Source organism: Aulonocara stuartgranti, assembly GCF_965226115.1.
Source record: "Aulonocara stuartgranti genome assembly, chromosome: 7".
NCBI classification, from domain to species: Eukaryota; Metazoa; Chordata; class Actinopteri; order Cichliformes; family Cichlidae; genus Aulonocara; species Aulonocara stuartgranti.
The window spans coordinates 22,223,250-22,235,926 of record NC_138945.1 but is presented as its reverse complement, the minus strand read 5'-3'; the positions used below and the strand labels follow the sequence as shown (position 1 = coordinate 22,235,926).

Sequence of the window (12,677 nt, the reverse complement as noted above, 5' to 3'; positions counted from 1 at the left end):
AATGGATCTTGAATAAAGAATATCAATAAAATATCATGTCAATAAAAGGACATGAAAACTTCTTTCTTTCGTTCTTTCTCAGTAAAAATCTCTTTTTATGAGAGTAATTTAAACCAGTCATTACATGTTTTTAACCAAAACTAAATGTAACACTGTACTGCTACAATAAAACAGAAAAAGAAAGGAAAAACAAAACTGTTTGGCACCAAACACCACATGCCACCCTTGGTATAGTATGAAGATCTCACAAATTACCACTTTAAATGAGACAAAATATTGCTACTTGATATTTCAGTTTGAGTGCTTGTGTGTGTACTTGATGTTTTATGCCGCCACCTGGGCTTCTCAAGCTATGCAGAGAGCAGTTTGTATGTCTGACATTTTAATATTATGCACTCCAAAGCTACAGCGGTGGCAAAAATTATGGCTATAAAATTATAACAGCAGCATCACCTTTCTAACACTAATATTTACTATGTTGCTTCCACGTTTTGCACAGGGAATGCCCCCTACAGCAAACCTTAAAGTAAAGCATGAATACACAAGCTGGTGAATCCTTTTAGCCAAGAGCTTCACATATTTGACAAAGGACTTTAAAGCTAACAGCTGCTGATTAATCATGATGGGTCTAAATTACTGGCTGGCTCTCATACAGTTATGGAGCTGGATGCCCAGTGCACTTAGAGCCTCCTTTGCATGCGCTTGACAGCTGCATAGAGTAAGTGCCACTTCTGCCTCTTTAGCTGCATCTTTCTACTTCTTTTACAGTTAAACAAAAATAGCTTCTAAAGTGTATCACACACTGAATATCAAAATTCAATATCGAAATTAATTCAAGGGGAATCCTCGTAAGTATAACTTTACAGGATAGATTTTGGGGGGAAATTTCAAGTAATTAAAAGGAAAGACAACTGATTTTCACATTTTAGTATTTCTCATTTCATTATCTGCTACCCATCTTCCTTAAATTGATTTAAGTTAAATGAACTTCAAATGGCCAGAACAAACAAAGCCTGCAAGATTACAGGATGTTTATTTTTGTGGTTTCTAAGAAAAGAAAATTGGCTAGTACCACAGGTCAGCGTGGTGTCAGATTCATGTTGCCACTTTTGATTTGATCATTTCAGCTTCATGAGCAACATTCTGCAGCTTTCACCTTGCAGTTGAGGAGGAGATCGGAAATCTCCTTATCAAGGGCCATAGATCTGAGACAGAAAAAGTGTGGATTGCCTACTTTGGAATGGGGATGTGTTACTGCCTCAAGTGGAGAATTTCAAGGCTGTCAATAGTAGTGGAAGAGTAGATTGCAAGATGAACAGACAGACTAGAGTCTGGAGATGTTAAGAAAAAGCTGAGTGTGACCACTAAGCTTGACTTTGCATGGTCTAATGGTTGATCTTGATTCTATGGCCACAAACACAGGAATCATGGGCAGAAAAGGAGAAAATGAGCTTCCTCTAAACATTGTGTAGACCATATCCTTGAGTGTGAGAGACTCTGTAATTTGAGAGGGGCTCAGAGCAGAGCAACAGAAGAGTCAGCATCAAAAGAAGTCAGTTGAGTTACTTTGGGCATGTCACTGGTGTCTCTAGAATATTTCTTATTTGGTTTGTTTTGGATATGTATAATTAGAAGGAGACACTGAGAAAGCTTGACATTAGATTTTGTGTTAATTTTTTGTTATGAAATCTCTTTTGCTCTTTGTAATAGACATAGAAAAATTACACCATCACTGCTGAGATTCTTTCACTATACTGTACCACCAGCCTGCCACCAGGCTGGATTTGTCCCACGCTAAGTTATTTCTGATTTATGGCAAAGCTGAAATACATACGCAGGTAAGCAAACAAACCCAAAAGCGCTTAGCAGCTAACAATATTGGTCATTATCTGGTAGCTGGTGGATACACAAACACCTCTAGAACCCCCCACCCCAAAGAGCCGCTTTACAACAAGAAGAAACGAAGAAGACAAAAAGGGAGAGCGACAGAAGATGGTACAAACTAGAATGTATCTGGGACACACATGTTGTTTTAAAGCTGTCAGCCAGCTGGCATTTTATTTCTACTCAGTCAGCCAATATCTGCTTGCCTGTTAACCAACTTAGTGTTCCTAGTGGTATAAATGTATAATTGGTGTTCAATAGTGCTTTCTTAAGATTTCGTATTGCTTTGTAAAGTAGCAATGCTTTTAATGATACCCATGTTGCTACCCATGTAACCATTAGCGGCTACCTGTAGCACCTAAAAATTATTTGGGATCCATGAAAAAAAAAAAAGCCACAAACAAATACTCACCAATCAATTCTTTTTTTTTCTTAAAAAGCATTTTCCTTTTACCAATAGGCATACCAACTAATACACAAGTAAGACCCATGGAGGGATTGCTAATTTAAACAAAAAACACATTTTCTACCTTCATCTTTGTAAAGTGTCAGAACATAGTATATAAAAAGGAGTAGATACGGCAATGGAAAATGCAATTTTTAATAATGCCTCTTGGTAGTGAGCATATCTATTTCTCTATGTTCATTGGTCTGTGTGCTATGTTGATGGGGGTTCCTAGGTAATGAAGAAAAAAGGAAACAGGAGTGGCCCAACACTTGTGTCTGTTCTGATTTAGAATCATTAGAGAACCAAAAGTTATTTATTATAATCTTAAAGTGTTTAAGATGCGACGGGTGAGTTCATACTGATAATTATTATTTGTAAATAATTACTTACTATGTCATTATTATTACTGAAAACTTTTTTTTTAATATAACAAATCTAGGACATAACTGCACCAATCTTCCAAAGCAGCCTTTGTATTAAACTAAAGTCAGAAATGGACACCGATTGGTCCCAGTCTTTGTTTGATTTATCTGCTCTTTTTAGGGTCTAGTCTCACTCCTAAAACATAGTGCCACTAGTTTTAATTTAACTTGATAAAACGTGCCCAGAGCTTAAACGCTTTGGTGGATAAACCGCTTGCTCCCGACAAGGCCAGCGCAGGTTCACTTACACGCTTGGAAGGGGATCGGTAAGGGAGTTGGGTAGAATCTGTAACTCAATGCTAGAGACAACTAAATCCTACAAAGTGTTTTTTTTTAAATAAAAATTTCAAGCTAAACATACTTATATATGATTCACTGAGAACGGCCATGCAGGTTTAATTCACTAATTTAAACGGAAGATTTATCAGCCACTGCAAAAGTGATGAGGAAGAAAGTTCCTGGTTCTTGCAATTTTCAGAGGAAACTGGATTCGTCTCTCTCTCTCTGTGCACGTATGTGTGTGTGTGTGTGTGTGTGTGTGTGTGTGTGTGTGTGTGTGTGTGTGTGTGTGTGTGTGTGTATGCATGTGTGTGTGCGCGCCTTGGTTCACTGCAACTGAATCTTAACCAGAATGACAAGCATACTCATTTTAAAACTTTTTGTCAGTAGAACAAAATATGTTTTATTTTGAGATGTAGATAAATCCTGTATATGTGTGTATGTTCACACAGTACTTTGGACTAATCACATTAACACAGTTGATATGAGAAGTTGAATGCACATTAAATCATCACTTGCATTGGCATTCTCAAGCTCCCATGGTTATCTCATCAAATTTAAAAGGATGGGTGTATTTAAATTACATTCATGAGGCAGATTGTGATCATATTTCCTTTATTCGTTGATTTTCCTTTATGTAAGTCCTCATTCTTTGACTGGGACTTCACTGAATTACCATGCAACATGTCACAGCGTTAATGACAAAATCAGCTTTAACTGGTCAAATATAGAAAGAAATTCTGTAAAATTAAGTCTTTTTGATGAAATGTCCATTTTCAGCCAGAGAGAATGTGCTTTACAAAGGAGGCATAATTGATACATCCATTTGCATCCTCCTGTCCAGCCATCAATCTATCCACTTCATCTTCTGTCATCCTCTCTCCTAGTGTTGCCAGCACATGACGCAGCTCTGCTCCCATGATGGTACCGTTGCCTTCCTTGTCAAAAACCCTCAGCCCTTCAACAAAATCCTCAAAGTTGCCCTGATCTTTTGCGCGGGAGATATGCTGCAGCATGGGCAAGAAGGTCTCAAAATCCACCATTTTAGTACTCATGTCCTCTGGTCGTGGTTTACCAAGCACTTTCAGCACATCTGCATTAGTTGGGTTCTGGCCCAGAGCTCGCATGACATCCCCACACTGGGCATATGTGATCTTCATTTCTCCAGTTGGTGTGCGGTCAAACAAGGTGAAGGCTTCCTTGAACTCGTCAATCTGGTCAGCAGTGAACTCAAGAGTGACGCTTTTGGGGTCAAACTCAGGCTCCTTGGGTGGCTCAGGCTGTGGCTCTGGAGGTGGCGCTGGCTTAGCAGCTGGAGCTGCATCTTTCTTAGGCTCTGGCTTTTTGGGTTCAGGTTTCTTTGGTTCAATCTTCTTTGGTGGCATGTTGCAAGGCAATTCAATGGCGAGCTGACGCTTGCTGAGAAATGAACAAGAGCCTGAGCAGATAGAAAGTGATCCCGGAACTCCTCCTTCAAGGCTTTTATATGTGCTTTGTCTAGGGGGCTAGACAACAATTTCAGCCACCACACTATAAAAGGAAGAAACCCAAAATAGATCCGCATAGCAAGTGATGTCAACATTAAGTATTGTTCTCAGCTGCTGTCATCTAACCAACAGGGCTATTTTCTGTCATTAGTGAGGGTCCAGTTGCATTAGCCCGAAAATGTTCTGTCTCTCTGATGGACAAAGGGATCAGAGCATAGCCAGTGATCAGCCCATGAGGGAGATAGACTAAAATAGCTTGCTATCTAAATGCTGAATGCCTGGGAATCACTTCTTTCTGGGAGGGTGGCTATTCTTTTCACTAGAACAATGGTGCAGCTAAGTCAAAAGTATTAATATTTGTCTCTAGGCTTTGCATGTATTCATTTTATAATAATTCATTCTCAGAATAACAGAAGGATTATCTATCAAACCTTATTTCAATGGCAGGTGTTTGGCAGTTTTTAATTTGACAGACAAGCAATAGCTTGTATTGCACGCTGCCATTTACAAACCTGCCAAGCCCTCATAGATCCTAAGGGAACTCTTAATTAATTTGTCATATACTAGTGATAATGCAAAGATGAGTCATAAGAGTTAAATATATTAAGCAATACTGCTGTAATCATGCTGATGAAAGTGGTTAGTCGTTTAACCAAAGTCGTTTGTTCCCTGCTAACATCAGCTGATTTTTTTTAAGTAAAACTAAAGAAAGTTTTCGAAAGGATTTGCCTCATAGGTTCTTATGCATATGGTGGGCATGGGGAAAAGAAAACTGTCTTTGCTTATAAAGGGGAACTGCTGCTATGTATTGCAGTTAAGGTATTTTCTTATTACATTTGGGTCTTTCTCATATAGCAAATAGTCTTTTCTTCCAGATATGTATATTTTTTTATTAAGTGAGTTTTAAAATAATAGCGTATTTACTTCTTTTTATTTAACTGGCATGATCATGTGTGGAATAAATGTTTTCCTTTATATTCCCAATAGTAAACCTTATGAGGTTAAAAGGTGAAAACGGGCAATGCAATTCCATTACAAGTATGGTTTATAAATATGTAATATGTCATTTGGCTTTATGTAGATGACTGCTCCATAATTCTCTTCAGTGAATGATAAATTAACCAACAAAATATTCATTTCATTTATGGAAGAGAGGGTATATAGGATGTGCTGTTCTGTGACACAATTTTAATCATAGCAACTTTAATTTTATGCATGCCTCACAGTTTATCAACTCAGTTAAAGAAAGCTAAAGCCTGTCATGCGATAATCACATTTACCCTTCTTTGTCTCAATGCCAGTTCTCCTTGATCTGTCAATCTAGTGCTTAAAGTCCTTGGACAGTGTAGTTTAAGTGTGCCTGTGTATGTATGTGTATGTGTGTGTATGTGTGTGTGTAGTTGTCCTTAGCCTAAGATCATTATCTCTCTTCTCTTTTCATTTTAAGGTCACATAGCTAGTAAAACTGACAGCTAATTTGTCGTCTTTTGATATGCGTACGTGCATGTGCACATTTGAGCAAGATGGAAACATGAAAAAAGTTGCAAGAGAGCCCAGTTTTGTACTGACACAACATATATGGACAATATATAAAAGGTATATTTATCAAGTATATAAAACAATAATAATAATGCATACACATTCATACCACATTTATGATTTATTTGAGGCGATTACTAATTATTAATGATTGTCATCATTTTTCCCACCAAAAGCTTCAAATTAATCTATATCAATCATACCCGCTTTCACAATTGTACTTGGTCCTTAGGTAAGGAAAAAGGATCAGTGTTCTAAGTATTACAAGTGCAGATAACTGGAATATTTCAATTTAAGCACAAGTAAACCATTATGTTGGATTGCCTATGCAGAGACCACTACAAAGTTCATTTTTGTGTACAGAAGCTTTGTTAAACTGTCATTTGGGTGTTCACATATGTTAACAAAATAAGAGAAGACATTTCCTTGATGCTTCTACCATCAAAGTTCGTTTTCTTGATGCTTTTACCATCAAAGTTCTTTCAAACAAGTCATCAATCAGTAAATCACTGCAACTGCAATGACTGAACCAGTCAGCTTGTCAATCCTTTATAGTGTCTGTCTGCTTATTTGCATCAATTGCTTAATAACTGAGCTACCTAATTTGTGTTAATCAGAATACCCAAATTAACAATACTGATAGATATTAACAGCTTAAAGGTGGTAGGAAATGTTAACGAACCTGGCAGTCATCTGTCCTCAAGGGACAGAATCGGGTCAAATACCAAAATATGACCACAAAACTCCGATCGGCATCACATGTCTGACATGTCAGATATGGGCTGATTACTAAAAACAATACATTTCTTGTCAAAAAGGTAAGAAATTAAACATTATGGGACAGATCTAGAAATCCCTATTAAACTTTGAAGCATTTCCTTTCATATTATAATCAGTAGCATCAATGGAAACATAAAGAATATATAGAGGTATAAACCACAGGGTGATCACAAGCATATTTATAGTGCTCTGTCTCTCTCAGATGAGACCTCCTGAAACATAATATATTTTCTGTCAGAATGTCAAGTTCATGCATTAATGACATTGAATATTGATCATTTGAAGCTACAATAATCTATTCATGCATTGTGCTCACAAGCCTTAGGGTTCTTCCTAAATGCATGTAAGATATTGAATTGTAAGGTCAACCTCAGTTTAATGCTGCATTGATCAATATGTTTTTTTTTCCATATTTAGCCAAATCATTACGTGTAACAAAAATGGGATGCTAAATGTGATGACCTCAAAGTCCATTAGTTTTAATGGACTTTGAGGTGTGAGCCCTGAAAAGGCTTTTAGCCTCTTTATGCTTAATATCAATATTCTTTTATTTATTTATTTTTTATGTATATTTGATTTCAGTCCAGTATTTTTCCATCAAGGCCTCCAAGTAAATACTCATATCTGAAATGTTCTAAAACAACTTATTTTCTGTCAACTTCAAAGCAGAGAAAGAAAAACTTTACACTGAGAGACCAGTATAACAATGGTGCTACAGACACACCCAGCTTTTCTCTGAGAGACAATTTATGATATTTTTTAAACTATACATTTGGTATACCTCCACTTCTGAACCAAGTTTTCAGTTTTAAGCTGCATGCACAATGAAGGTGATATGTTCATAACCCATTGTATTGAAGCTGACTGCAGTTGCTGGTGGACAGTCCAGGTTCTGTTGTTTATATAACCTTCTAACATATTTACTACCAGGTCATATGTCCCTGAGTATATCCTGCACACAGTTGTGCAACTAGAAGCAGTGATTATTTTTAACATAGTTGCTTGGAGTCAATTTTTATGGTGAATGGACTGGTGGTTTTCAATTCTACCACTTTTCTACATCACTTCCAGTGTGAACAGAACTTTAGCTGATGCTGATTTCTTTTCTTTTTTTCCCTTTTTTTTGTAGTTGCGCTCTACATTTCATTCACTGTTTTGTTGTTCAATTACCAAACTGGATTGGGGGTGGGGGGGGGGATCACAATTTCAGTTATACAAATGTTACTTAAATTTTCCCTTTTAACTCCATGGAGTTATTCCTTGGGGATAGTCCTTGCATGCCTGTGTCTGGTGCAGTGACTGTTTATGTGAACAAAAGATGAGAGGGTGGTCAGCAAGGCAGCAAGTCCTTAATCCATGAGATAATAGTGGGAACTAGGGGAGGCAGACCCCTGGTGTGGTCAGGGCCAATAAAGGAGAGTGACAGAGACAGCAGTTACATTCTTCCTATGGCACTGGCAAAGGGTGACTCAGACTGAAGATCTGTGTTTAGTTAACTGGCTAAAAACAGATGCACCACTGTGTATTATCTCTCCTCTTAATCGCCAGTTTCTCTCTTGGACATGTGCATCAGACCTGGGAATGGCCACTGAACTGCCAGCTACTGTACTTCATAATTAAAATTTGTGTGAATGTATTGTGAATTCCAGGAATCAACTTTGACTAAACACACACGAGACAACCAACAGTGTTAGTATTTAATGTCCAAATATTAGTGCTTTCCTCTTTTCACAGAGCTGCCACTCTAAAAAATGGGGCCATAATCAAACCAGCTTCCAAAGTGTGCTTGTTTGATTTTGCTAATATGAAATAAGAATTAATTTCCATTTTATGTTACCCTATGGAGTGTAGTGAACAGCAACACAAAACTTTTCTTATGAGTCGAGTAACAATATTGCGTTGTTATAATGGAATGACTGTTGGAGGAACCAGCTAGCAGACATCTGTGTAAACAGTTTAATTAAGACCATGTTTGATGAATTATAGCTGGTGAAGGCACTGCCTGTTCTAATACTTCAGTGTCTTAATTACACCAGACATCCATGTGTTCATTCTCTCTGCCCACCCCATATTCTCCCCATACTTACAATGATAGAAATTGAAAAAGTACAAAAGGGAAAGTGCATTTCACACTCTACTGAAGCAAAGCAAGCAATTTCAAATTAATCAAAACACAATAAGTTTACAACATGATAAAGAGGTGCTGTATGTGACATGAGGGGAGTTGATTTTTGATGCTTAGACCTCTGTTTTATGTTACAATTGAAATGTTACTGGACAAAAATGCATTAGTTCTAAATTAAATTTTAGTTGAGACATTTAAAAAATCCAAATCTAGTCATAAAGTCTTAGCTATCTATTTCGAGAAAATGGAATTTGCAAATGGCCTTTCTGCACAGAGACGACAACGCTTACATGTGTCTGTGAGGGGAAAAAATCAAGAGATTGCAATTTTGCCTTTTATTCAGACAGACCTTAGAAAAGCATGAAGCTACACACTGAATGCCAGCACTCCTAATAAAAATGGCACTGACTTGAAAATACAGATACACCATAGTACATGCAACGGGATGACTATCATATGTGATTTAGACAATCAGTGTTTCTTGTGTTCTTTAAGGGGTTCATCAGATACACCAGTCTAGTCCAAAAATCAAAGAGGATTATAATTAGGCACATGCTTCCGATTGAAATGGGCTACAAAATGGCATGATTAGCTGTGAAATATACCTCTTGATAATATAACATACCTATAACTAGAGATGGACTGATCCGATATTACGTATCGGTATCGGTCCGATACTGACCTAAATTACTGGATCGGATATCGGAGAAAAATAAAAAATGTAATCCGATCCATTAAATATCACGAAAGCACCTCACAAAACTTGCAACACGCCGTAACTCACCTCAGAACGTTAGCACGTCGGAGCAGTATGCATCACGTGATAGAGCGGCTGTGGCATGCGGGACCTGTCGGTGGTCTGGATAGCATTTGGAGCTAGCAACCCGGCATTTCATCTCCGACAAAGTTATCCCGAGAGAAGTAAAGCAAGTGTGTAAGTCCATCTCTGAATGTTTGTAAAGCATTCCTGCGTTAAGCTTAACAAGCGACTGCCTCTCCTGCTGCTACTTCAATGGTGAAACTGCTTAACGATCAGCTGATCGGCTTTTCTGTCGCGAGTCCGTGTCTCTTGTTTGCTTTTGGCCCACTTTGCACCAGAAAGAGGAAACCAGGGGCTGAACAACAGCAGCACGTTTAAGCTTGATCAGCTGTTGTTAGAATGTATTTAATATTACTTTCTACACCAGGATCTTTTTCTACGTAGCTGACGCTGGTAACTGTGCAGGGGCGGATCTAGCAAAGTTTAGCCAGGGGGGCCGATAGGGCATTAACAGGGAAAAGGGGGCACAAAGACATACTTTTCTTTCTTATTCTCATTTAAAATGTCTAGCTTTTAATAAATAATTATCTGACACCCAAAGTTTCAATTTGATGTAAAATGAATAGAAGTCAATTACTGTATATAGTAACTATTAAGTCTAATATATATACCCTAGTAAGCTATAGTACTTTTTCCTTTGGGAAGGTACCATCTGTGCAGTCTGCAATTTTGTTGAAGAAAGATGTTGAATCTATTTAATATTTCTTGAAAAATAATTGATTTCTGTGCATTTTTTTTCACACTGCATCAAATTAAGGTTGATTACGTCGATTAAGCATCATGAGGTGGAGCGTGAGGGGTGGTTCCCTATTTTTTATTTATTTATTTTTGTTGTTGCTGGGAGTTGGAACCCTATTAGTTAGGTTGCTTAATATTTATGCTAAGTACTCTTTAAAATACCAGAATAGGGAGGATGGTGTAGGTTTAAGTTTATTAGATTGATCAGTATTGCTGAACTATGAAATATTTTTTTTTGCATACAGGTATAACAGAATAGCTTTAGTGTAGTTGTTGTTTTAAACTTGAGTATGAACTTATACAAAATGCAGCAAGATATTTAAAAAACAGTTTTGTTGATTAAAAAACACTATATCGGATTCATATCGGTATCGGCAGATATCCAAATTTATGATATCGGTATCGGTATCGGACATAAAAAAGTGGTATCGTGCCATCTCTACCTATAACACAACCTATGATACATCTCCCCATCTATAATAAGTATAAATAGGGAAAAATCAATATGAATTATTGCTTGGCCTATTTCTGTGATATTTATAAGGTTCCCATGTCTGCACCAAACAATAGCTGGGGATCACAGTACACGTCCAAACCAGGGATGAGCACTATGCCTTCTTCTCACAAGCTAGGCTTGGAATTCTGACTGGGAGATTAGGGAAGTTTCCAAGCTATTCATAACCCTACCCCCACCCACCTTCCATTCTCCACAGAGCACTTGGCTTGGTGGCAGAATCCTCTCCTGTTCATCTGGACTGGTCTATTTCTGTATTTCTGATGTGCCTCTGATGCCATGTTTAGAGCGTGTCTTTGAATGGTTTGTACCTGTTTATCCCAGCAGCACACAGGCTTATGAGATGTTTGCCTCAAAGCTTACCAGCTGCTTTTCTCAGCTGGAATGCTGGAATGCTTGTATGTTTAATTCAGAGCTTTAATCCTGACAAAAGTGGACCAAACATGTCTTCAGAGTGTTTTCAGTGTCTATCACAGAAATGTGGAATTTATACCTTTTTTCCCTCATACAGTGACCTGTTTTGTCTTGCTATACTGCGCTTTACAAATTTATGAAACCATCAAATGAAAGGTTTATTACACACGCACACACGCACGCACGCACGCACACACACACACAAACGCACGCACACACACACACACACACACACATACACAAGTATAAAGTCATTATTTTATATTCTTATAAAATAATGATTTTAGACCACTTCTTCATAGAGCCATGAGAAAAAAACATTCCAATGATTGTAAATACTTTCACAACTCATTAAATATTGAAAGAAAAATGCTATGGCTACTGCAGCATAGGCGGCGCCAAAGGTGGTATTATGGGACTTCAGCAAAGCCCTGAATTTCTTGCTGTCCATCATGCCGATTTTTTAATGTTCTCGTTTGGAAACAAAAACAGGATCCTTTCCACTGTATAGGGTTTTTCTCAGATCCTGTCATTGATATTGGATGCAGTGTGTGCATTAGGAGCTAGGAAAATTTTCACTGACCACATTTTGAGCTTTGACAGTGATGCTGTAGTTAGGACATAGTTAATAATGACTTCAATCTCAAAAAATCACAGCAGTAAGAAGAGCCGTATATAAAGTATAAGTAAAAGTAAAATATAATGAATATTGTGATTCATAATCTAATAATGAAACTTTTTCTATGTTTACATTTAAGACTTTTAAGTTTAATTTACATTTAATTTAAGACATTTAAGACAAATTTTTATTTTTGTTTATAGTTACATTGAATATTCAAGTAGTGGGTTTTTGCTTGATGGCACTGGGACATTAATATCATTGGTGCTTATATAGATGATATGAAAACTTCCACCACAATTAGTCATTCAGTTTTGACAGTCATTGTTCATTGTCAGAGAGGTATTAAAGGCCTGGCTCTCCAGTGACGCAGCACTACTGTGTTCCAATTATAACAGAATTTGCTCCTATTTCAAACCACAGTTGTGCTTCAGCTGTTTTACTACAATAGGGGGCATAGGGGTCAGTGGTGACATAACTTGGACCTTGCAGATCAATTTGTCACTAGTTTGACATATGTGTTGTGACAGATGTAGCTTTATGCAAATGCATTTTTTACAGATTGCTAACAAAATTTATTTTCCATTGGTCAGTGTGTAGAATTGTGG

General features: G+C 37.4%; 1 protein-coding gene across 1 annotated transcript; it reads right to left on the bottom strand.

The window, feature by feature from the left end:
- Window positions 1-3,631: 3,631 nt before the first annotated feature.
- Window positions 3,632-4,476, bottom strand: LOC309712115 (myosin light polypeptide 6). Its single transcript, XM_082542726.1, has one exon. It carries the CDS (start codon window positions 4,416-4,418, stop codon window positions 3,810-3,812), a length of 609 nt encoding a protein of 202 aa, XP_082398852.1. The 5' UTR covers window positions 4,419-4,476; the 3' UTR covers window positions 3,632-3,809.
- Between the last annotated feature and the right edge of the window lie 8,201 nt (window positions 4,477-12,677).

What these genes read in the sequence shown, in the direction of transcription:
- LOC309712115 (XM_082542726.1), bottom strand. Translation starts at nt 4,418, where the DNA reads ATGCCACCAAAGAAGATTGAACCAAAGAAACCTGAACCCAAAAAGCCA.